Source organism: Thermothelomyces thermophilus, chromosome 4 (genome assembly GCF_000226095.1).
Source record: "Thermothelomyces thermophilus ATCC 42464 chromosome 4, complete sequence".
In the NCBI taxonomy this organism is placed as follows: Eukaryota; Fungi; Ascomycota; class Sordariomycetes; order Sordariales; family Chaetomiaceae; genus Thermothelomyces; species Thermothelomyces thermophilus.
Window position 1 is genome coordinate 2983942 of NC_016475.1, and position 24931 is coordinate 3008872.

At 50.6% G+C, this 24931-nt stretch overlaps 5 protein-coding genes across 5 annotated transcripts; 4 read left to right on the plus strand and 1 right to left on the minus strand.

Moving 5' to 3' along the window:
* Positions 1–5286: 5286 nt before the first annotated feature.
* On the plus strand, positions 5287–5907 carry MYCTH_2111332 (uncharacterized protein; the record flags this gene model as incomplete). The annotated part of the gene is made up of 2 exons (XM_003664298.1): positions 5287–5533; positions 5597–5907. 2 exons carry the CDS (start codon positions 5287–5289, stop codon positions 5905–5907), a joined length of 558 nt encoding a protein of 185 aa, XP_003664346.1.
* A 2795-nt stretch (positions 5908–8702) lies between these two features.
* Positions 8703–11004, minus strand: MYCTH_82189 (uncharacterized protein; the record flags this gene model as incomplete). The annotated part of the gene is made up of 2 exons (XM_003664299.1): positions 10669–11004; positions 8703–10578 (listed from the first exon to the last, which is right to left on the minus strand). Exons 1-2 carry the CDS (start codon positions 10710–10712, stop codon positions 8703–8705), a joined length of 1920 nt encoding a protein of 639 aa, XP_003664347.1. The 5' UTR covers positions 10713–11004.
* Positions 11005–17484: 6480 nt separating this feature from the next.
* MYCTH_2307080 (uncharacterized protein) lies at positions 17485–17894 on the plus strand. The gene has a single exon (XM_003664300.1). It carries the CDS (start codon positions 17579–17581, stop codon positions 17786–17788), a length of 210 nt encoding a protein of 69 aa, XP_003664348.1. The 5' UTR covers positions 17485–17578; the 3' UTR covers positions 17789–17894.
* Positions 17895–20848: 2954 nt separating this feature from the next.
* MYCTH_2315630 (uncharacterized protein) lies at positions 20849–22043 on the plus strand. The gene is made up of 5 exons (XM_003664301.1): positions 20849–20919; positions 20996–21178; positions 21268–21319; positions 21378–21561; positions 21620–22043. The coding sequence occupies exons 2-5, from the start codon at positions 21049–21051 to the stop codon at positions 21764–21766; spliced, it is 513 nt and encodes a 170-aa protein (XP_003664349.1). The 5' UTR covers positions 20849–20919; positions 20996–21048; the 3' UTR covers positions 21767–22043.
* A 453-nt stretch (positions 22044–22496) lies between these two features.
* Positions 22497–24305, plus strand: MYCTH_2307086 (uncharacterized protein). Its single transcript, XM_003664302.1, has 2 exons — positions 22497–22824; positions 22969–24305. Exons 1-2 carry the CDS (start codon positions 22757–22759, stop codon positions 24281–24283), a joined length of 1383 nt encoding a protein of 460 aa, XP_003664350.1. The 5' UTR covers positions 22497–22756; the 3' UTR covers positions 24284–24305.
* The last annotated feature ends 626 nt before the right edge of the window (positions 24306–24931 follow it).

A 24931-nucleotide genomic window follows, 5' to 3' on the forward strand; every position in this document is an offset into this window, starting at 1 on the left:
ATTCGTGACGCCATTACTAAAGATCTAGTACTAGTACTACTAGACCCTAAGAAGCTATTCGAGGTAGAAACGGACGCTTTAGACTATACTACTAGAGGATAATTAGGATAACGAGACAAATAAGGGAAGCTATATCCTATAGCCTTCTTTTTAAAGAAGCTTGATAGACTATATCTTAATTATCTAATCTACGATAAGGAACTACTTACAATTGTCAAAGCTTTTAAGGAATAGCAACTATACCTTAGTAGCATAACTAAACCGGTATAAGTATATATAGATTATAAGAATTTATAATACTTTATAACGATAAAGAAGCTTAACAGACGACAAATATAATAGGCAGAGTTCCTCGCGGAATTTAACTTTGAGATCTGCTATAAGAAGGGTAAAGAGAACATATAAGCAGATATCTTAAGTCGACGAACGGATCATATAGAAGGACGAACAGGAATAATACCACCGTTATTTAAGGAACGAACAGACAGAACGCTATATCACGGAACGTAGACACCTATAGAAGATGATCTACTTGACTCGTTCCTAGAATGTTACGTAATCTTTCGAGAAGAAAGGATTAACGAGGCATAGTATCAAGTAGCACCCAGACTAATAGTACCTAACGAAGTGGAAGAAAGAGATAGGAAACTCTAGTACTAAGGCAAAGCATATATCTATAATAAAGATTAATAGTTACAGATAATTCGAGAACTCTACAAGTCGAAACTTAGAGAATATAAAGGAGTTACGAAGACTATTATATAAGTCAAGAAACACTACGACTTTCTATAGTTAACGGCATAAGTTAAGGAAGTCGTATAAAACTACAACATTTATAATCGGAGCAAAACGGCATGACATAAGCCATATAGGCTACTTCAGCCACTGCTAATAGCTGACAAACTATAGAGTTTAGTTACAATAGACTTTATTACAAAGCTACCAGAATCTAAGGACATAGCCATAGGAGTAACTTACAATAGTATTCTTACTATAGTAGATTGCCTAACCAAATAGGTATACTTCTTTCCCTACAAGGAGTCCTAGATAGTAGAACAGTTAGTAGACGTAATCTATCGGCAAGTTACATCAGTACATGCTTAGCCGTAAGAATAGATTACCGACAGAGACACCAAGTTTATATTAAAGTTCTAGCAAGCGTTAATACAACGATTAGGCGTTAATAGTAAGCTATCAATAGCATATCACCTATAGACTAATAGACAAACGGAGCGACTAAACCAAGTTATTAAGCAGTACCTCCGCTCTTACATTAACTACCAGCAAAACGACTAGGTCATACTATTACTAATAGTATAACTCGCTTATAACACAACGCCAATAGAAACGACCAAAGTCATACCATTCTTCGTAAACTACAGATATAAAGCAGACCTTAGGTAAGGACTAGAGGTCATAGTACCAAGAGTAATAGTCAAAGCAGAACAAATGTACACACTATATAAAAAGCTTAAAAAGGAACTCGAGTTTATCAGAACTAGAATAAAGAACTACTACGACAAACATAGGCTCGAGGGACCTTACCTAGAGAGGGGAGACAAAGTCTACCTAATTATATAAAACCTACAAACTAAACGACTAAGCACGAAGCTAGACTTTAAGAAGGTCGGACCCTTTATTATTAAAGAACGAATTTCGACATCTAACTACCAACTATCGTTACTATCATCTATATGACTATAGACAGATATTTTTCATATTTCACTTCTCAAACTAATACCAAAGAACGCCAAGGTCTATACGACTATAGACAGATGTTTTTTATATTTTACTTCTCGAACTAGCACCAAAGAACGCTAAGGTTACTATATATATCGAAGCAGAAGACGAGGAAGAAGAATAGGACGTCAAAGAAATTCTAGATTTATATATCATTAATAGAGAACTATAGTATCTAGTTAAATAGCTCAATTTTAGACTAAAAGACAACTTATAGGAACCAGTCAAGAACCTAAATTGCCCTAAGAAGCTAGAGCAGTTCTACCGGCGGAATCCTAACCAGCTACAAGAACTAACTCCAAAGCCTATTCCCTAACAGAAAAAGAAGGGAACCTGCTAGAATTAGGACCAGGATCTAACCTGATCGACTCCTAATCAAGCACGTCAAAAGTACCTAACGCCTAAGCCTGACCTATAAGGGTCTACATCTCCGATATCGGCAGAGGAGTATCTAGTTCTTCCTCTTCCTCTAGATAAGCTACGCTACGACGAAAAACTTTGGTATTACGATCGTATAGGGATTACTATAAACGATATAATCGACTTAAATGGCTTAGTGTCTAAGCAAGTAATGCCTTAGTCTTAGCAATCTCTTTTAAAACCTTCTCTTGCTCTAACAAATTCGAAAGGACTAAGATAGTTAGTAACCTAAGACTACAAAGGAAAATAACGAGGAACTTATAGGTATCTATAACGTTTAGACTATTATACTTCTTACCTATATAAATATAATTTTAATACTTATTTAAACCTTCTATTATTATATAACGCTTCTATAGCTTTGTATTCTAATAATACTTATAAGGTATAGCGACTTTGTAACCTTCTCGCTTAATCTTAATCGTAATAGTGTATCGTTCGCGTTTAAGATCACGACAATTCCTAGGAATATAATCAGCCATAGCGAAAGGAAGTTAGTAGAAGAAGGACATTACCTATTAAAAAAAGGGGGTATTAGTAATATTTAAAACAAGTTATAAGAAGCTTTTAGGTCGAAAGCCCTAAAGAGGGGGCATTATATCATAAGCCAACCATATACTACAACCCAATAGGGTATAACAGGCTAGATGAGCTACCAATCAAGAAGGGCACAAAGCGAGGCTAACACAGATCGCTAGGGAGCGCAGGCTACCACAGGCAAACAATTGCCAAAAAGGGAAAGATAGCAGAGGATAGCTAGCTACCAAAGGCGATCCAAGGACAGGATCGAAGAAGGCCATAAGCGGTCAGAAGGAATATATATATATATAGATAGTCACTCGTTATAGTAGACTCTAGGAGTTCACCAGTGGTAACAATCATAATCATAGTACTTATACTAAGCATTGCTAATTACTGTGAGAGACAACTCTAAGTGTTGTTATGAACCCTTTGGCTTTACCGAATCCCTTAGACGACCTGCCTACTTGTCCCGCTTAATCTACCTTCGTCTGAACCCTTTTAGAAGAAGTCTGAGTTAGGTTCGTCATAACTACCTTAGAGATCTTTATTAATAATAATAACTTAGTAGCGATCTTGTGGAAACATTTAGTATTTATAACTTTATAGCTTGCTATAGCCGAAAAGAGTAATAAAGAGAAAGTAGGAAGCTTTTAGACTTATTAGAAAGATTATAAGTATCCTTATAAGCGACCTAGATATAAGTAAGATCTAGTAGATTATAATATGCTTAGGCAAGCCTTATATAGTAATAAGTAATACTTTAAAAAGGAATATAAAAGAATTTATAAGTAGCTTAAATAGCTAAGATAGGCTAAGCTAAAGAGTTAGTTTATTACTAAGTAAGAAGAGCTATCCTATTCTAAGTAATTAGGGGTAAAATATCTTAGTTCTTTTAATACTTTAGTAATTAGCTATTATAGGCCCGGGCTATACCTAGGCTAGACAATCCTAGGCTTTACCTAGGCATTAGAGCAGACCTACCCCGCCCTACTTATATAGGCTCTATAAGTCTATAGAGCGTTTGTTACTCGTTCGTAACTTGTCCGGTAGATATACGGCCAAGGCCTAGTTAGGGCCCGACCCGGAGCCTAACTAGGCCCTACCTAGGTTATATATATATATATTAGTTAAAAGGCACTCCTCTATATAACTCTTATATTTTTCCTCTTTTTCCTCTCTAAGGTAGTTAAATAAAACATTATATGCTTATCTATAAATACTATAAGGCTAATATATTACATTTTGACTACCTTTCTCGCCGGTAGTAACTGCCTAAGGAAGTTATCGATACCATAGTTATAGCAGATTCGGGAGTATATAGGCCCTCGGGCTTAGTGGAATTATAGGAGCTTATCTACTCCCTTTAAGTAATAGTAGAATAGTAGAATGCCACGATCGACACCCTCCGGGTATCCTAAACCTAACCTGTCCCGACCCTTAAGTTAGCCGGGGTACCCTTTAAAGCTTAACGGCCGTAGTAGAAGCGTCTCCTAACTAGATAACCTTTCGACGGCAAAAAGGAACTCTTTGTAGTATAGAAGAGCATAATAGAACATATCCTTATAGCTAATAGAGATTTCATCGGCTCTAATTATAACTAATAGGTCTTTATCTAGGGAAACCTTATATACTAGGTATAGACTCGAGTTATAGTGCTGCTCTCGTTTTCCGTTTAGTGAATCTTCTCTTTCTCTCCTCGTTCACTTCCGCTCGTTCTACGCTAGTGCCCGGCTTCCTACTGAAACTCGACAATATGGGCGACTCAGAGGACGACAACCAGTACGGACCGTACATGGAGAGTACTCTTCACGTTTGCCGTGTCAACAATACCCAGCATCAGATATGGACCAACTTCCTTGGCAACCACATCAATCGTCGGACTATAGCGGGAATTAGACCCCTTATAGAGGAGATCCTGACACACCACTCCAGATTCTGGAAATTCTGGACTCGAAGGATCACACATGAGCCTGGAAGCCTGCCGAGTGACGCTCCGCCAGCGCCAGACGCAGAGCGCACCCTTCGCAAACTCTTACAACTCATCTTCGATGACTTTCAGAACGGTCACGATCCCGGTCCATCTCTCTGTCCATCTGTTCGAAGCAACGCCCCTCATAGTATCGATTTGACCAATGAACCGGGGGGCGCTGATGCCTCGCAAGACCATCACCGTGAACATCCACCCGACCGAGACAATGATGGAGGTACCTCCGGGGCAAGTCATATGCTATCGTCTATTTTCTCCTCCTTTTTTTCCCTGCATTTTTTTCTTTTTTTTTTTTTTTGGTTTGGTCTGATATAGGGGGGATAGTTCTCACTAGAGGTGAAGTTAATTGTTATCACGGTTCCATTACAGATATCACAAGCACTCAACCACTATTACCAGCACACATCTCCCCGTTCCCGACACCGGAGGACACGCCGAAACCGTAACCTATACGATAATCCTACTCTGGGGTTAGAGAACAATCGCGCTACGGTACTTCTCTCCGTTCAAATGCCCTGACACACTGCTACCGTCGGCTGCGGTGTCTTCTAATACAAGTACCTTCTCATACTGACGATGTATATACAATTTTCTCGCAGGCCGGCGTGCGAACCATCATGAAATATGAGGTCGAAGGACTAGACTTCATGTTCCAATACCCACCACTAGGACCTGGCTTCTTTGTCGTCCGTTGCGACAGCCAGCGAATAGAACACCATTTCGAAAAGGACCCGCTAAGGATGTACGGAAATCGCACCCAGCTGGCCCGACACTTCTCGGCCCGAAACGCTCGGTGCCACATGTGGGACCGGGGTAGCCGTCCTCCCACCGTAGAGGAGATAATTCGGAACTGGGGTTACAGGGGTAAGTTGTGCCCCTTTTTGGGTTCATGGTCCCTCGGTGGTCACGGCGAGACACTCACACCAGGCCGTCCGCTGAAATCAGTGGTCGAGAACAATGGCAAGGATGATGTGAACAGCGAATGGGTTGCGGAGAGCAACGAGTCTCTTAGGCACAATGGCAAACTGATGGGAAAGAAAACCGCCGACGGCAGTCATCGCAGGGTACCTGAGCGCCCGCAATTCGAGCCCGTATCCTCAAGGGTCGGCCCACACAAAGTTTCGGTTCACGGCTGGTCACCGTCTCCGGACTTCGAGGTCGAGGTCGCTGGTCCTTCCCGGAGTGAGGACACTGGCGCTATGCCCTTATCCACTGGTGACGATGCCAACCCAACCTAGCAGGAGCTGTACCACGACGACTTGCCTACGGTATTTATGTTTTCACTTGCTTTTCGTGCCCCTATCTTTTCCCTTTTGTGTTCCTCTTGTTACAAGCTCTCTTACTACCAGCTTATTCCCCTCTTCCCATTGTCCCGTTCCCCGTTAGTCCCCTTGTTTCTAGTCCCATCGACCGTCACCCCTCCTCCACTCTTGCTATGCCACGGTGATTCATCTCTTCCTCCACATTGTCCTTGCTCTTGAGTAGCAGCCCTTAGCCGCTGCCTAGCCTCCCCTCGTCTCCTTTCGCCTTCCTACTACCCCGATACTAACACTTGACCAGCCCCAAGTCGTAAGCGACCTTCACGCTCAAGCTTAAGGACGAGACTATTAGTTGGATTGCCATTGGGCGGTAGCATACACAATTACTACCTTTGCTACCAATTTTGCGATATTCAATCTAGGATTTTCCAGCTACCCTTCCCTTTGATCGGAATACAGTAATAACAATAACAACAACAATAACAACAACAATAACAACAACAATAACAACAACAACAATAATAACAATAACAACAACAATAATAACAACAACAATAATAACAACAACAACAACAATAACAATAACAATAGTAATAACAATAATAATAACAACAATAACAACAATAATAATAATAATAACAATAATAACAATAACAATAACAATAACAACAATAATAACAACAATAACAACAATAACAACATCAAAAAGCGGGGTGTGAAAGAGACAAGGGGAAAAAGAGAGAAAAAAGCTTAACTATATAGAGATAGACAAAAGTTGGGGTTGACTGTAGAGTGTTATAGGGGTTTTGGAACTTTGTCGTTCGTCGATTCGCCTCTTCTTCCTACCGACTCCTAAGCTTATCGCTTCTAAATATCAAGTTGCACCTATATTACCTACTTGACTCGGAAGCTCTAGGGCTTGACACGATCGTTTAGGTATTATACGTGGCCCAAAGTATCCTCGACACTAGGAACTTTACAAAAGTCGGTCATTGAGCATTCACTTGGCGGGCCAAGTAGCAATCAACATAAGGAGCTGGCAATCAAGACTGCTAATAACGTGGACCTTGACCCTAACAAAAGACCAATGGGACGTTGAGGTCTGCGGGAGTCTCGACGCTAGGTACTTACCAACTTCATATCATCATACATTACCTACCTGACCTACCTGATATTTGACTATCAAGGTCTTATTTTAACCCTGGAGAGACGCCTAAAGAGCGCTATACACGCTTCATTATGCCATCTACCGCATCGACCCTCGAAAAACCTGGAACCACCCACCCCTCCTCTCCTTCCCTTCAAAAGAACGAAAAAGAAAGGTTATTTGGTTCAGCAGTCTACCCCAGCTCTGCTGTCTATTCGCGTCACCAATTGAGCCTTCGTCATTTCTGCCGGCAACTATTACTCCCTATTCTCCCCTCCGGCCCCCCCCTTCTCCTCCCCCAGAAACACCCAACCCCCCCTTCCCCGGACCCTCTAGACGACTTTTTCTGTATAATATACGTCTGAACACGTGGATACGGAAGACAAGTACCTCTTGCTCTCTGCTCTCTCGTCCGTCTTGGCTATCTTAGCTCGAACGCATGCATTGCTTCTGGAATGCCTTCACGAGCCAGCGCCTCGTAAGTCGAGTCAGGTCCCGAAGGACCCGACCATAGTAACGTGATACTTGTAAGTAAGGACTCATCAGCTTTGTGTTAGTTCTTGGAGCTTGGACCCATAATGTAGGGCAAACACTACTCTGTAGATATGATGATGCCTCGGATATTTCGGTAAAACGTCATGTTCGCACTTCCTGGGCGCTTACATAGTACTTGATAGTGCCAAAAAGGGGTATTGATACAGTTCGTTTGTCTACGGACGCGTTTATGTACGGTTAGATAAGATAAGCCCTGTGGATCTGGCAAACGGGCTGGCAAACGGAGGGTTCTTTGTTCCTATCCTCTACTTATACGGAGCCACAGGGCCAGCAAACGTAGGAAGGAGGCATCGCACTTTTGAACTATTTACAATACTACAACATTCTTCCATCTATTGGAACCACCATCTTCCATCAGAAGGTGACATCGCACTTTTGAACTATTTACAATACTACAACCTTTTCTTCCATCTATCGGAACCACCATCTTCTATCAGGTATCCACATAGAACGTTTAGGCCCGAGACTTCCTTCCAGCCACACCCGCCGTAGAGTTAGGCACACCACTATACTAGAAATGGCTAGAACCTCTCAGCTAGCGGTTAGGTTTAGGGTCAGCGGTTAGGGTCAGTGTCAGCAGTTAATCAAGGGTCATGGCTAGGGTCAGGGTTAATTATAGTTTTTATTAATAAGAAGTTTGAATTGATTGAAGCTTTTTTGGATATAGAAAAAGTACGTAAAATCGAGTGCTGCTTCGAAATATTGAGCTTGTTTGTTAAGGAGATTGAATGTTGACGCTGGGGGTATACATAGTGTATAGGTAACCGTCCTGACCTGTGAGTGTATGGTATTACAACTAAGGTACTGTGAATATCGGGCGCCTCAGGTTGTGTGGGTCTCCCCGACTCGACGCCGCATCCGACCTTCCAGAAAACTCCAACTCCACGCCATTCGTACATACATACCCAATCCAGCCAGTATCGGACCTAGCGCCTTTCCAGACCTGATCATATTCCCTATCCCTCTTCCCGCAAACCCCATCCATAATTCCCAACTACCACCAGCCATTAAACTTAAAACAAACACTTGCCATATTCACCTCGCTAGACTAGACAGACAGACAGACAGACAGTCACCTGAATCCCTTCAAACTCACCCCATCTCCGCCCCCTTCCCGAACCTCGAACACGGCAATTTTCCCGTCTGAATCGCCAATAAACAGGAACCCGCCGTCCGCCGAGAAGCACATCTCCGTGATCTTGCTCAGGTCCCCCAGCGCCGCCTGCACCTTGGACCCATCCCCCGTGGCGTCCAGCAGGCCGGCCTCGGGATCGGGCCAGCACCACAACTGTCGCCCCGTCATGGCGTCCAGCAGCGCCAGGCATCCACGCGCCCCACTCTCGACACCCGAGGCGTCGCAGTACGCGACGAAGCGGCAGTCGGGCGAGACGCACGAGGTAGCGTTCGGGATGCGGAATGTCTTGGTCGACGATGCCGAAAAGTCCCAGACGAGGACGTACCTGTGGTGGACGGGGACGGGGGCGAGGTTGAAGCCGCCGCGGCCCGTGGCGCTGGCGCGGTCGGGCGGGATGGGCACGGCGCGGTACGACGCCGGGATCCAGATCGAGACGGCCACCGAGCCGTAGGTGGCCAGTCCCGACGGCAGGGCCGTGTCCAGCTCGGCGTGCTGCCAGGGGGCGACCACCTTGTAAGGGGTGTTTGAAACGGGAGCCCCGTCGTGGATCTCCCACGCCGTCAGCAGGGTCTCGCGCTCGGGTGGGGGGTGGCCCGGCCGGGGCGGCCGCGGACCCGAGGCGGTGACGAGGAGGGGTCCCGTGGCGGAGAAGGCGAGTTCCGGGTATTTGGGGATGAGCGGGAGGCCAGGCGCCTTGCGGAGCTCGATGGACCGCGTCTTCTTGAAGGGTTTCTTGGGGTTGTGCGTGGCCGCGTACAGGTCGAGTGTGTCTGCATCACCATTGTAGGTCACGAGCGGGCACCAGCCGGCCTCCATCACGTTGGAGCGGACGGCGGCCCAGCGGTTGGCCGAAACGATCGATTGGAGCTTCTTCTTCTTGCCCCAGTCCCATATTTCGAGGGTGTCGCCAAAGCCGGTGGCGACGGCGATCAAATTGGAGGGCTCCGACAGGATGGCGTGGCTGCGGACAAAGTACTCGCGGGACCGCGGCTGAGCGTTGGTGTAGCAGGATACCTTGAGGCTGTTCTGCACCTCGCCACTGCCGACGGACCATATCCTGATGATGTTATTGCCATGCTTGCTGGCAAGGGTCGCAGACGTGGTGGAGATGTCAAAGTAGTAGACGGCCGGCTCTTTGAGCGGCTTGTCGTTGGTTGCCATGAGTTGCTTCCAGGGCACTAGCGAGACAGACAGGGGCCCGTGCTGTGCACCCTGTGGTTGCATTTGTGGGGGCCGCGCACGGAACTCGCTGACCATTGGGGGAATTGGGCTGAACCCGGCGGCACCCGACGACGGCGTGGCGCTGCCGGATGTGGGCACGCGCTCCAGCGTGCTCCCCCTCGACGACTGCGAATACCGGGAGGTGTCGCCGGATCCGATGTCGGATTCTTCTAGCGACGGCTGCGATGACGAACGGCGTGAGGTTTGGCGATTCAGCATGGGCAACGGCGGCAGCGGCTTGGTAGGTCTGGGCGTGGGCGCTGCGGGGTACAGGCTGTAGCCGGCTGATGAGCCCTTGGACGGGCGTCTTTCTGACGTGTACGAATCTTTTCTGTGGAACGCCGGGGTTCTCGGTGCCACGGGAGGCTGCATCGGTAGCGCCATGCCAGGTCGCGCGGCCGGGTCGTAGGTCGGTATGCGGAAGACGTCGTCCTGGCCGAGATAGCGTGGCGAGTCAGGAGTGGGAGGCGGGGCCACGCCGCCCGACGGGACCCTGCGCCGGCTGTCGTATCGTTCGTCCATGGATGAAGTCAGTGATGGCACATGGCGCGACATGTTGGACGTTCCCGAGCTCAAGCGGCTCAGCCTCTCCCTGGTGCTTCGTGTTAGCCGACTCCAATGTGCCTCGCAGCGCAGCTCAGCGCGAGAACCTCCAGCCGTGGGGTTCGGATTGCAAGCTTACGCCATATCGTCCATCTCGTCCGTGGTATAGGCGTGCGGCTCCATCTTTGCGTCGTCGTCGTTATTGTGGTGATGGTGGTGGCGGTGATGGTGCAAACAAATGGAGCGTGCAAAGAACTTCTAAAAGTTCGGGACCGCTGACCGGTTTGCTTTCGATAGTGACCGCCCGCCTTGACTCGGGCGGAGGGAGATCGGCGCTCGTGGCTGTGGATCAGCGGGAAGGGTCCGTCGAACCCTGATAGCCCCCTCCACACTTTGTCGAAAGATCTTCAACGGCGGTTAACTATTTCCAGCTAAGACGAAGGCGCGCGCGGGAACACGCAGGATGACAGCCCGCGAGTTTGGCAGGCTTTCAACGCAGCAGCAGGAGGGGTATGATGAGGGCGACCCTGCGTGCAAAGGGAAGAAGAACGAGAGAGCAGAACCTGATCCAGTCCCTGATCAGGTTCCCAGGCTGCGCTAGACTGGGGTTGAGCTGGGGGAGGCTCAACTTGTACTGTGTTCGAAGTAGGAAAATATCGCTTTTAGCTGCTTGTTGGTCGCAGCCTCTCTCCCCCCTCATTTGGCGGCTTTCAGGCTAGAACGGAAGGGCAGCCAATAATTGCTAGCGAGAAGCGATGGTGTTCCCCTCCTGGTGGCTCTTTCCACCGCATCCAGTCATGGCCATCACAGGCCATCCTTGCCGTGATCCTCGCTTGGCGGCACCCAACCCGATACCCTAACCATGGGGCCCCAGCCCGGTGCCTGTGCAGGTGGAGCCGTGGAACCTGGAGTCGCTTCATCGCCCACCGAGCCCCCCCCCCGGCCTGTCCCTGGGAACGTGAGTCTTGCGGCAAACTGACTGGCTTCTTCTTCGGCCAGCAGTCTGGAACTCTCGTGTATCGACGCTACAGCGCACTAGTGTAATCTGTAGTGTGTGTAATCTGTTCTGTGGGCCGCCAACCCCATGGGACCTCAGTAGCGTTCCGACGTCCCATCTTAGTGGTAGGGCCGTTCTCTCCGAAATCACAGCGTCACTTGCCTTCCCATAGATCTTGCCTCCAGCAGACACTGGCCTGACCTGGTGGGGCGGGGGGGTTTGAATGCAGTCAGCATCCAAAGTTCCCCGGTTGTGCAGCGAGTCGCGCCTTTTGATTGCTCGGACCGAGAGAGTTCTTGCCCGAAGCAGTCACAAATGCGGAGTTGTGATTGCCCAATTTTTCAGGGCATTTTCCCTTTTCGAGTTGCCATCCTCTGTCTGACGTCGTTTTCTAACCCGTCGTCATCGAAGAGAAAGTGCACAATAGTGCGGAGTGCAGCGCAAATCTCCGCAGGTGAAAAACATGGCACCTTGGCTGCAGAATGGCCGCAGAGTTTGGGGAAACGGCCCGAAGCATGCAACCATTCCAAGTTGGACTCTTAACCGGCCATGCTAACCTTGAAATGGCCTGGGCCTTGCAGCAAAACGTGGCTAGCCACGACCGGTCACTGCAAGGCATTCACCTCGTGCCGAAAAAAAGCCTCTTATTTCCCCGCCTCACCGGAGAAGAACCCTGCGATTCTGGCCGGCCGGAACCGGCTCGGGGGCAACTCCTTTGGCCGCCACACGGACTCTCCAGCACTCTACGGATTACACTACCACAAGTCTACAGCGTGGTTGGGGGCCTGAGCCCAGATCACGACGCTTCCACTCCACCTCCGAGTGTATGTAACATACTGTTCATACAACGTTAGAGAACTTCGCTACGCAACATCGGCACATTACGGAGCTCCTGGGTTTGCCCGAGGTTTTTTTCGCTGCGTATGCCGTCTCAGCCGCCTTCTACCCAACGCCAATGTAGAGCTAACGATGTTCTATACAACTAGTGTGTTGCCTTCATATAACAAGCTACTCGTCCTTGTGGTGTATCGTCTTTCACTACGCACTACCCTACTTCGCGTCAGCCGGGCTAATTCACCCCAATAAGTCCGCTTCAGTCCCAGATTAGTGGGAATGCCATGCTGCCCCCGCCGCTCGGGGCTCTAACCAAGTATGGTAGGGAGCCGAAGCGGTCTTGGCTCTGCATGTGCTCTGTTCGGATTTCGTAGCTCTGTGCTGTGGTACTTTGGTCGAGAAGCGATGCTTGCCGATTTGCGAGAAAAACGAAAGCGCAATTCCGTTGCTCGGTCCCCGCCCAGCTCCATCAATATTTTTTCTCCTTTTTACCCTCGCGGAAATTCGGATGAAGAGACAAAGATTGGGGGGACTGCAGTGGTCCAATCTCCCAAGGGATCGTCCAATAATTGTGTGTCGAGACTGCTACATGGCAAATGTTGTGTCTGGTGGGCGGGTGGGTGGCCGGATATAAATTTACTCTTAGGTGGCCAAGCTGCAGCATGATGTCGAGGGACCAACGGTCCCCATATCATTCCATGCATGCATGCACTGATGCAACAATGGTCGCACATTCAATCCTGCACAGCGCCCCACGATCGACGTCCCCTGCTTGGTAATCGTCGGGCCTTGCTCGTTCCCGCGTGTCGATTTGTGGACGTCATGCTGGTCCCTGCTTGACTTTGGTCGGCAAATGGATGTGACGTTTCATGGGGTAATTATGGGGTTGACATATATATATGCGTTCAATCTGATACGAATAGCCTATACTCGGCCTTGAAAGAGGGTTCTTCGGTAACAGCGGACATCCACCGAATGCGGCATCACGCTGCTTGGGAAATTCGTGGCTCTCACTGTCGCCATTGTGTAGGCGCACCATTGCGTGATTAATATGCGAAGGTTCATGCGGTCATCGCCGGGAGGTATATACTTCCCCAACACACGATGATATGTGAGGCGGCATGAAAGAATTCTCGCTGTAAACGATGATCGCTTCTTCAGCCACCCTCTTACAGGTCGTCAGCAAGAACTGAAGTCACAGCCCCGCGAGGTCACGGGTCCAAAGTACTCGAGTTCATCGTGTCGCTACTGCTATTATAGGCAACAGGCTTCATGGCCATGACAGACAGGTATGACAGACAGATCCGAGATCCTGTCTATAACCTCCACTGATGATGTTAGCACGCATAAACATGTGGTCATCGAGGGTACATGCGCGTGCATACTCGAGGCAAAGGAGGCGGTACGCAGTCACCTGATCCCGAGTACGTGCGCTTGGGGACAAGAATCGTGCAGTGGGAGTTGATTATATATCTCCCCTGCTTACATGTTTATCCCCTTCGTACGTACAAGCCTTGTCCAAGTGACCACCAGCGCCTTACACTAGGAGATCTCGCGCTTTAGGCTGGGCCGACCAGGGAAAGTGGAACGATGCTGGACTTTGTAATATCTCTGGATCCTACTGGAGATCAAGGACAAGGGACACCACGTCAGCTGTTGTATACTAGATACGAGCTCTGTCAAGGGATCTTTGCTTGGACCTTCTTGTGAACAGATCTCTTGTAAAGGCCGATCTGAGGCTCTGACACCGACAGAGGCTGGTTTGTTTTGTTGCACGACGAACAACCTGCCATCCCGCCATTCCCAGAGCTCATTCGCCACATCCGAGGACACGAACGAGACCTTTACGAACGCTCTGTCTGTCGTCGCTAGCGTCTGTGTCTCCGCGGCGGGTCACTGAGTTCCCACCAGACTGTATAAAACGAGCCATCTTCTGGCAGGTAATACAGCTCAAGCACCAGATCGGGCCAGACGTTCTTTGAGCTTGACGGCTTTAACCCCTGGACCACCACTCGTTCTCGTCACTTATCAGAAGCCCAGCCGCTACTGACGGGTTGGAAGATACCAAAAGAAGTTCAGTTCCTCGCTTCCCATACATGACGTGATCGGACCATACCTTTGATCTTTTCCACCTTCTCCCACAAAGTAACAATGCGCTTATGCGATCCCCACCAACACACCATCGCGGGGTTCACCAACGACTTCCCCCTTTCCTCAGCCCCGCCCCCCTACTCAGAGTACCCAACCGACCAGCAGCGAGTTCCGACGCGCGCCCACTACCTCACCATGGGCATCGAGCCCCCGGCTCCTCTCTATACCACCACCAACAACAACAGCAACAACAGCAACAACAACGACGTCTGGGACAATGACGACCGGCGCCGCCGCCGTCCGCGCCGGCCCGCGCCGCGGTACCCGACCCAGCCGTTCCCGCTACCAGGAGACGGGTGCGCCGACACGGTGCTACAGGCCATGACGCGGCGGGCCGAGGACGAGCTGGGCCGGCTCGAGCGGGAGGCCGACGGCCGGGTGGCGGACTTTTGCGCGCGCAAGCGGCGGGCGGTGGTGGCGGCGGCGGCGGCGGCGCCAGCAGCAGCTGGGGGGTCCGGATCGCGGGAGCAGCAGCTTGAAGAGCAGCAGCAGCAGCAGCAGCAGCAACAGCAGCCGGCGGAGCGGCCCGTCAGGGGGGTTCTGCTGGGAAGGGTGGAGTTTGAGAAAGGGGTGGCGGGGTTTATGGAGGCTTTTCGGGAGGGCAAGAAGCGGATTTGTGGGTAATCATTTCGTTTTTAGTTTTTTTTTTTTTGTTTTTGGCTTAAACCTCACGCTTGATTCAGTCATCGGGTTGTTGTGAGTTATTCCTTGGCTGTTTCCGTACCCGTTTAGCTGTTTGGCAAGAGGGCGGAGAGCAGCAGCTGGTGGCAGCAGTTCGTGGCAGTGGCCGGAACTCACGTCCATAAAACCCGTTGTTGAGCAAGCAAAGCTTTTATCGGTCGGTCGCCATGCTAACTGTGAACCGCACACAGATGACAGATTGGCCCACCATTATGGTCGTTACATGGCGGACATGGTGTGGGAAGCCCTTGAGGCAAACGAGCTCCTGCCGAGCGAATACGCCAAGATAATGGCTCAAAATCCAGCCAATTCAGAGGTCATCTGCTTGTGGGACCCGGACGAGGAGAATGCCGAGGAGGAGGAGGAGGAGAGAGAACCCAATGCTTGTGGTCGGGATACGGAGTTGGGAAACTGGTGGGAGGTGCGTATCGGTGAAACGGTGGTGGTGTCGTCGCTCCTTCGTCGCTGAGGTTGCAGAGAGTATTTGCTGGTAATCTCATCTCAGGGGCCTGATTCAATAAATGTGTGTGCTGAGCGATGGGATGGATAATTACAAGCGCGCGGCAACGCATCTACCGTCAGTACATACAAAACGAGGACGTGCGCTAGCGCTGTCACTAATGTAATTACAGAAGGTTAGAGGACCTAATAATTAATTAATCATTCAATATAGTTGCCTTTCCTCTTTATTGAACCAATTGTATGTACTGTACTGTACATACATACTTACTAGACACAAAGAAGTGGTTAATTAAAGGTGCCTAGAAACTTTGAGGACACTCCGACCTAATTAGCTCTGGGCGCGAGATAGAGGGTGTTTGGCATTGACCCCATCAAAGAAATGATTTCAACGCTGTGAATGAACAGCCCCGCTGCTGCCTTGCCACTGTTCTATGGACTAACCTAGGCATCAGTCATAGATAAGACTCGAGTGGTTAGCTCAAATTGAGTTAAGACAGCCAAAGGTGTGCCAAGAAGTCCATTATCTCCGCGGGCACCCTGCCTTTTTGGTGCTCTATTAGAATTCATTGCCTGGTCTGTTCCCCTCTGTTCCGGCCGCAATTTCATCACTCGTTCCACCAATAAGCGTACCTCGGGTACTTATGGGCTTGAGGCACCTCAACCTTTTTCTGTCAAGACGGGATTGAAACGATGGCTTCAGTTTTCAATTCATATGGGTCGCTACTGCTCAGCACTTGAGATCTGCGACCTTATCAGTACGATGTGTCTAAGAGCTGAGCCGGCTAGAACTCAAGAACCACTGGAATGGAAACCTTGAAGGCAACACTAGGACGAATATAATGTAAGTTCAGAGCGAGTTTTCAATAATCCGTACAGTAATCACTAATTATCAGTTAGATCCCCCACAGAGACGAAAATAGAAATCCGGCAATCAGCCGATCGTGCCAAGCCCCAATCTTGCCGCTCCATGGACAGCTCTCGAGAGTTATTCCGAGCTTCATGAAGCCCATATTAGTGTCGATTCCAGACTCGGTAATTAGCCAGGTTGGCCTCAAGTTAATCTGTCACACTTGCACAACACAAGCGAAAATCCGGGGCACGTTTTGCCGCACCCAAGCATACCCAGTCATTTCGCGCTGCGAGGATGGTGGCAACTCGGAGCACCAGCCAACCGAGTTATTATCACTCTCGAGAGTGTTCCAAGAATCAGAGGGCGGAGAATAATTGCTCTTAATTACCGTCACCAGTTTCCACCGTGTTCTTTTCTTGAGCAGCCGCTCGTCCATGCTCCTTCCCGCTCAATACCAACCTACTTCAACTGGTCCTTCGCATTTGTGTCCTCAATTTCTCAATGGCGGTGTGCCCTTCCACTCTATTTTAGCTTCACCGCATTGGGAGTTGTGGGTTTTCCCACAGGGGTCTAGAGCGACCCCAGCCACATCACTCGCACACCCGCTCGACTTTTGCGCAACTTGAAACCTCAACTCTCTTCTCCGACAGTAGGCACCTCAACTACGTTTCGGCCTCATATCGCGGGCTCGAACGGCGACTCCAAGAGCTGTTGCCGCAAGGGGATATCCACATCCCAGTTCCCCTGTAATTACCGAACCGAGTGCATGCCCTGGGCGGATCAATTACGCTTCTTGCCGACGCTCCCAGAAATTTTCTTCCCTCACCGCCAGTCTCCTTCGCTCGACGGCACCAAGCAAATACCGGGAGACATTCAGTCACAATCATCCTTAAGTTTCTTCAAAGTATCCTCACCTGTGCTTGGCGCCCCCCCCTCAACACCATTCTGATCACCGACCATCCACGGCCCGACTCAACACCGCCGGACCGCAACTCACATCTCCTTGGCCCCTTCCTCCTACTATTATAATACGACGGTCCAATCTAAACTGGAGAACATCTAAAGAAGAGGAAGATGCTCGACATTAGCCTCTTCGGCCTCCTCGCACAACAAAGCGAGGACCAGCTCCTCAACAACATCTGGATCGGCCTGCTGAGCGTCGAGGCCCTCATGGTGCTGGGCGTCGCCCTGCGCGGGCTGCTTGGGGCCGTGGCGTCGTCGCGGCTCGCCGGTCGCCGGCGGAGTCACGACTCGGACTTCTTCCACCCTGGCTGCTCCCAGTAGGTGGGTTGGTACTCTCTAGGTGGTGATCATCTGCGGAGGACCCCGTTATAAAAGGGGAATTAAAAACACGAGAAGGTTTGGAGTGGAGGGATTCTCACGAGTCGACGAGCGACACGATGAACGACATGAAAAGGCCTGAATTCTTACACGAGAGCCGGGGCGGGAGAGTTGGGCGGTTGGGGAGGTGTTGATCACTTGGAGATTTGGACTGCATTATTGAGGCGTTGTGGGTTTTGTGGTCTGCATTTTTCGTTTTCTTGACCCTTGACTTTCGGCAGGGTGTTCATGAGTCATGAGAAATGGGTCACGAATGATGAACCAAGATTGATGATGAAGCACGTCATTTTTGGCATGAGCATCAAGTTGGTTTGAAGATGAGATTGTTGTCTTGCGAGCCATGGCCGGAATCCTGGTACACCAGATAATACCAGATATTAATCAAATAGACTTCTCGCACGCTGTCTGAAGCTTTTTAGCTTATTTCCTTCGTGGCTTCGTACTTCAAGTCACATCTTGTCATTCATCAATCTAAAGTCAAATTGATAACCCTACGTCTCTAACGGAGTAATTCCACTTTGCCAGTGGTCTTTCATTTTTGGCTTTACGAAACAGCGATGGAATGCAACATGCACTGTTTCTGTCTTGGTAACCCATCGAAGCGATGAGTTGTTACAAGGTAGCAACAGCCCGGGATTGCCAATTCAACGATGCGGTCAGATTCATTCTCCCACTGGTTCAACATTCCCCTAAAAAGACGTCAACTAATTAGTGTACCTCGAAGTTTCACTGAAGATATCTAACCTAGTTTCGGCACTGCTTATCATCTTCCGGGGTTTTCAAAAGCCGAGGTAGTTCACCCTCGAGTCTCAATTGGAAGTGTCTTACCGATTCCGTATCACATCATCCATCCACGCACATGCTACGACATTGAGTAAGGGCTGCCAACACCAGAACCGCCTGCTAGTCAAACTACTGATTCTCGCTTCATTTCCATCATCCTTTGCGGTTAAAAGAATCGTCCGAAATTTTCTATACGTCTCTGTTAAACCCCTACTTGCTAAATTCAAGTTCTCTATATGCCGTGGCATGTCAGCAAGCGTCTTCAAACCTTAACCTCGGTTTCAGAAGTCTCTGTTCACGGCCTGTGACGTCTAATTAGAGCCGGACATCCAACTGACTCCCGATGGGTTAATCGAACCTCTTCCTCAATTGTAGCTGTCATGTGGAGCTAGCTCCGACCATACTCAAGAATTTCTGTGATTACCGAAGGTACGCGCATCAAAACGTCTGTCGTCTAATTCAGCTGAACTGCGGCGAGTTTCTAGTCTAAAATCTGGCAACCTCCGTTAAAGCCTATCTTCAGTGCGTTGTGACGATATCAACTCAAGGTGTGGTCAATAGTCCCGTCAAAGAGATCAGCCTGTCTGATGCCTGGTCAAATGTAATTTTGTGCTACATATATCAGACAAGAAATTGAACAAGTGAGACTTTGTAAATAACATAGGTGCGGGAATACAAGCTCCCGATGACATCGACACCCATAGCTGTTCAGTTGTCAGCGCGAACTCGCGGGGTTGACCGGACGGATTACGAGCGAAGAATAATTTCCCACATCGAAGCGGAGGAGTCGAGTTACACTAGTTCTCGATGTGACACAGAAGTTCTTTGATACGGCATTGGGCGTTTATACCTAGGATGTACGAATTTATAGTTGAAGCCGAAAAATTTAACGAAAGATTAGAAAGACTAATATCTTGAATCCGCACTCGAGCAAAACCGCCTAGATGCCCGCTGGCTTTCTTTCGTCGGCTAGCACTGCCAACTCTCGGAACCTTCACCTCGGAAGAATGGCTGGCGGTGACAGAACTAGCACAAGCCGAGAAACAGACTGGTAGCGAAATCTACCTATGACATCTTCAACAGGTATATGTTGCGCTATGCACTTATCGTCAAACATTGTCCCTCGGGTACCAAGAAGAAATCCAAGAACGGTTGTACGATAAAATTGTTGTTCAGCCCAGCTATGCAGCAACTTTCAATGTGGTCCATTACGGTATCGGCCAGTTCAAGCTCCAGCTTCGAGTCAGGAGCGTGAGGGGCTGGGGTGGCTTGCTCTGGGCGAGGGGTCGATTAACGGTTCCAGAACGGGCTCAATTGATAGGATTTCCGAGCTCCCGTCTCCCCGCTTCCTGCCTGGAGCTAGACAGCTGCCGTCCACCACTGCCTCAGTCCGGAGAATCAATAGTCACTAGTCGGGTATTTGTATGCCTGCAACGTGGACTAGATGGATCAAAACAACAGGTTTGAACCAACCACATAGTCCTTCACAAGGCATTAGCACTCGCGAAGCAAAATCCATTGCAAAAAAGGAGATGCATTGCAAGCTACAAAGGATGGTGGGGGAGGACTTGCCTTTTTTGATCGAATACTCTGTTGGAGTTCGCTCCTGCTCGGGATACCCCACCTTTGCCCCACTGATCGTGCAGCGGGCACCTTCCCGGCCCGGCCGGATTGCTTGTCACTCAAGGTTCCTGTCCTAACTTCCACCAGCTGCATAACTACAAGAAACTCAAAATAAGCATTGGAAAAGTTAGACGTATGTAATTGCCAACTGAATCTCGGCATCGATACTAACTGATGTCTTGTTGAGGCCTTACGCGGTGCACAAGCGCTGGTTGCCCGCAGTGGGTCGGGCACCCCGGTACCCCAGATTACCCCAGATTCTGGCTTGGGCTGGGCTGTTAGCGCTGGCTGCAGGACGCTCGGGCCAGGTACCTTGGCCTGTTTAAGCCACGCAGGGCTCGCCTGCGAGGTCGTGCCATCATGATGTACTCGTCACGCGATCCCGTGAGCCAGTCAACGTGATCACTGCCGCTGCCCGCAACCTACCAGGGAGCTCTCCTGACATTACCCCGCCCGGTCTGACGAAACAGTCGCAGGAACGATGCAGCAAAGATGGCTGATCTGCCCATTGCCCGGCCGGCCGCCTCTTAATAAAGGCCACCTCCGACCCCCTCTTTGGGCTTCTCCTCTCCTTTCCCCTCATCGGTCTTCCGTCCAACGAAATCCATCGTAAACCATCAATTCGAAAACAAAACGCCCATTCCCTGGTCCATCTCAAGTCTCTAAACGTAGGTTGATAGAATCAGACCACCTGCCTCTTGCTCGCCTGATCCTGGCTTGCTCACTCGGTCCCGTTGCCCGCAGGGACTTGTCAATCCACCTAATACACTCAGCTTCCAGCACACCACGCAAGCAACATGTCCGAGCCACTCACCAAGGTCGACTCTGCCGTTCAAGGCATCGATGTACCCCCCAAGGAGCAGAAAGAAGCCAAGCACCGCCGGGCCAGCTCGAGCGCGAACGGGGTTATGAACATCAACGACCTGGGTAAGTTACCTCTTTTGTCCTGTCTGCATCGCACCTTCCCTAGTTCCAGAGTACCCGGCAATTGCTAATTCACAATCCCCTCGTCGCAGAGGCCCAGGGAATTGAGCTGCAAATCGCCAAGGAGACGCAAGCCACGGGGTGGTAAGTTCAGCCCAAGCCCGGGTAATGTTCGGCTGGACACCTCTAACCCCTACCCCAGGAAGATTAACACGTCGCCTACAACAATAGAGGACAAGGAGATTCTCAAGAAGATGCTCACGACACCACCGGTCAAGAAGATTGACTTGCACTTCCCGCTGGGATTGGAGGTAACAGCACGGAACCTCAAGGGCGTCACCATCAAGGACGCCCTGGATGCCATCCACAAGCAGTTCAAGAAGAGGGTGAGTGTCTGCCATGCGCAGCAGTGGTTGGCTCGCCATTGTCTAACGTGTCGTGCAGGCCGATGACGAGCTTGACCTACCGTACCTGGCAGGGTTCGAGTGGGACAAGGAGGAGTCATGGACCCGTCTGATTGTGCACCTGCGGAAGGACGCCGGCGTGGCTTCCTCAAGTAAGAAAAAGAAGAACAAGGGTGGTGATGAGTAGTGAACGACTCATAATGCACGTCTTCCGACAATTCCTCCTTCGGTTCGGTGTTTGGCTTGTCTCGGGCTGTCCAAAATCGATTCGGTAGACTGGGATCCTGCGTTCGGAACGGGGCTGATACTTCGGTTGTTGTATGTGCTGGGACACACAGCCGGCTCATCAAACTTGGTTCTTTGAGCCATCATCCGCAGGGGATCGGAGTCGGTGACGGGATAGGATGGTCGTCATAGGTCGTCCGGTTTATGTATTTCCCCGTCAATCCAGCTGCCTTGTCCCCAATTCTGTTCCAAGATGTGTGGTGATATGGTGACGTCGAAACTCCCTTGATGAAGTTGGGTTGCTCATGTTGCGCATTATTCATGAATGCACAACGCAGCTGATCCCGAGGTCAGCGGCGAGGTGAACTTGGGAGGGTACGGATTGACCCCAGAACAGCAGCCGATGGAGCGGAGTGGGGATTGCTGCATGCCGGACCTGCAGCTGCTTCGACGCCCAGCATTTCATCATGGTAATCGAGCTATTACTACTACTACTTTAGTTGCCCAGTCTGACACTTCTCTCGGCATGAGTTGTGGAAATGGTGCCGGTCCCCCTCCTGCAGGTCGGGGCAGGGTTCAGGTATGGAGCCCGGATGGTTTTAAGTGTTGACGGATACTGAAGGTCGCATACCGGCGGCTATCTTCGGCCCCGCAGCGGCGTGCCGTGCCGTCACGCGCGGAATTGGCAAGCTCGACGAAGCTTCCCGACTGCAGGATCGAAGTCGATGACCGCACAACGGGTCCGAGTGAACCGGATGTGCAATAATAAGCGGGAGGATCCGGCCCCTCGGAATTGGTAGAATGAGTTCAATACATAGTCCCGCCTCCTCAGTTCTCCAGCCGCTTCCCAGTTCTCCAACTTGAAATAACGTCCTGGAGGTACGAATTCGACCATCAACTAACTAATCACTACTGTGCCTTCGCCGCTTTTGGACTCGAGCTACCGTTCAAGATGCCGGTTACAAATTTTGCTCTGAAGGAGAAGTATAAGTACCAGAATGGCTTCGATTGTTACTTTGAGTACGCTCCTTCTTCCATCGATTGATTGTTCTTTCTCCCTCTCTTCACACTCCTGTCCTCAATCCCCTCTCTCTCTTTCCTCCACCCCCCCCCTCCCCCCGCAAATACTAACCATGACCACCACTAACCCCGCTCGACAATCAGAACCGAAGCTGTTCCCGGCGCTCTACCCACAGGCCAAAACTCGCCGCAGAAGCCACCGCTAGGGCTCTACGCCGAGAAGCTCTCCGGCACCGCCTTCACCGCGCCGCGCCGCGAGAACAAGCAGTCGTGGCTCTACCGCATCCTGCCCGCGTGCTCTCACCCTCCCTTCACGCCCGCGCCCGCGCCCAACGAGTCGCTCGGTCTCGGGGGCGAGCCGTTCCGCAAGTTGCATCACATCCCGAACCAGCTGCGCTGGGACCCGTTCGACCACGATCCGGAGGCGGATTTCGTGAGCGGGCTGCACCTGCTCGCGGGAGCGGGTGACCCGACCGTCAAGCAGGGGTGCGCCATGTACGTGTACGCGGCGGGCCGGTCGATGGGCGAGAGGGAGGCGTTCTACTCGGCCGACGGCGAGCTGCTGCTGGTGCCGCAGGAGGGGGCGCTGGACATCCGGACCGAGATGGGCTGGCTGCTCGTCCGGCCGATGGAGATCTGCGTGATCCCCCGCGGGGTCAGGTACCAGGTGCGGCTGGCCGAGGAGGGCAAGCCGGCGAGGGGGTACGCGCTGGAGCTGTTCCAGGGCCGGTTCGTGCTGCCGGAGCTGGGGCCGATCGGGTCCAACGGGCTGGCGAACGCGAGGGACTTCCAGGCGCCCGTCGCGAGCTTCGATGAGGACTGCGGGGAGACGGCGTTTGATGGGCCCAACGAGTACGTGGTGACGGGCAAGTTTAACAACGCGTTGTATCGGGCGGTGCAGCGGCACACCCCGTTTGACGTGGTGGCCTGGCACGGCAACTACTACCCGTACAAGTACGATCTCGGGCGGTTCAACACCATCGGCACCATCTCGTACGACCATCCGGATCCGAGCATCTTCACCGTCTTGTCGGCGCCGTCAGACCACCCCGGCACGTCGGTCGCGGACTTTGTCATCTTCCCGCCGCGGTGGTTGGTCGGCGAGGACACCTTCCGTCCGCCGTGGTACCACCGCAACACAATGAGCGAGTTCATGGGTCTCATTCAGGGCGCGTATGACGCCAAGAAGGGCGGAAAGGGCGGGTTCGTGCCCGGGGGTGCCAGCTTGCACAACGTCATGAGCGGGCATGGGCCGGACGTAGACAGCTACGAGGGCGCGAGGAACGCGGAGCTGAAGCCGGCCAAGGTGGGAGAGGGTAGCTGCGCATTCATGTTTGAGAGCAGCCTGATGGTCGGGGTGACGGACTGGGGTCTGAAGACTTGCCAGAAGGTGCAAGCCGAGTATTCAGAGCACAGCTGGGGTGGCGTCAAGGTGCACTGGAAGAAGACGACTTCTTAAGGGGGGGAGGTATGTCTGTATCACTAGGATCTCAGGTAGATACCTAAATTGTTACTCGCTGTGTCCTTGCTTGGCGCGGGTACAATGAATTGGAGGCAACATCAAGGAGGACAAAGGCAGAAGAACAGCACAGCCAGGCCTCCACGATTTCCTCCTCGTAGCCGTCGTATATGATGATGCCTACTGGACTGGTTGACATCTGTCAAGCCATCATCAGTCTATAGTCACTACAGGAAGTGATTGTGCGCGACCCACGGCAGAATGAGTATCGTTATTGGCTCCAGATCCGTGGTGCTTTTGGTCCAACGAGCCGGCATGCTCGCCTATCAAATCCCCCGAGAGCTACCGCATTTAAGAATGCTGCTGACTTTGTGACCAATCCTGACTCAGACCGAGCGCCCCCCCCCCCCCCCCCCTTTTTCTTCCTCTAGAACAAAAGTCATACCAGCCTCTATCTCCTCTGCTGCACATAGTCTGTCATGTAGTTGTTTATTCGACACCATCGTGCCTTGCCCAACAAGACCACCCTTAATAGCCTCTTCAGTCTGTTCCTCCTCACATTCGAGTATTATATTTTTCTCTTTCCCCCCTGAACAAAAGGTCCGCTGCAGAAACGCCAAAACGCCAACCGATCCTTTTTGCATGCTC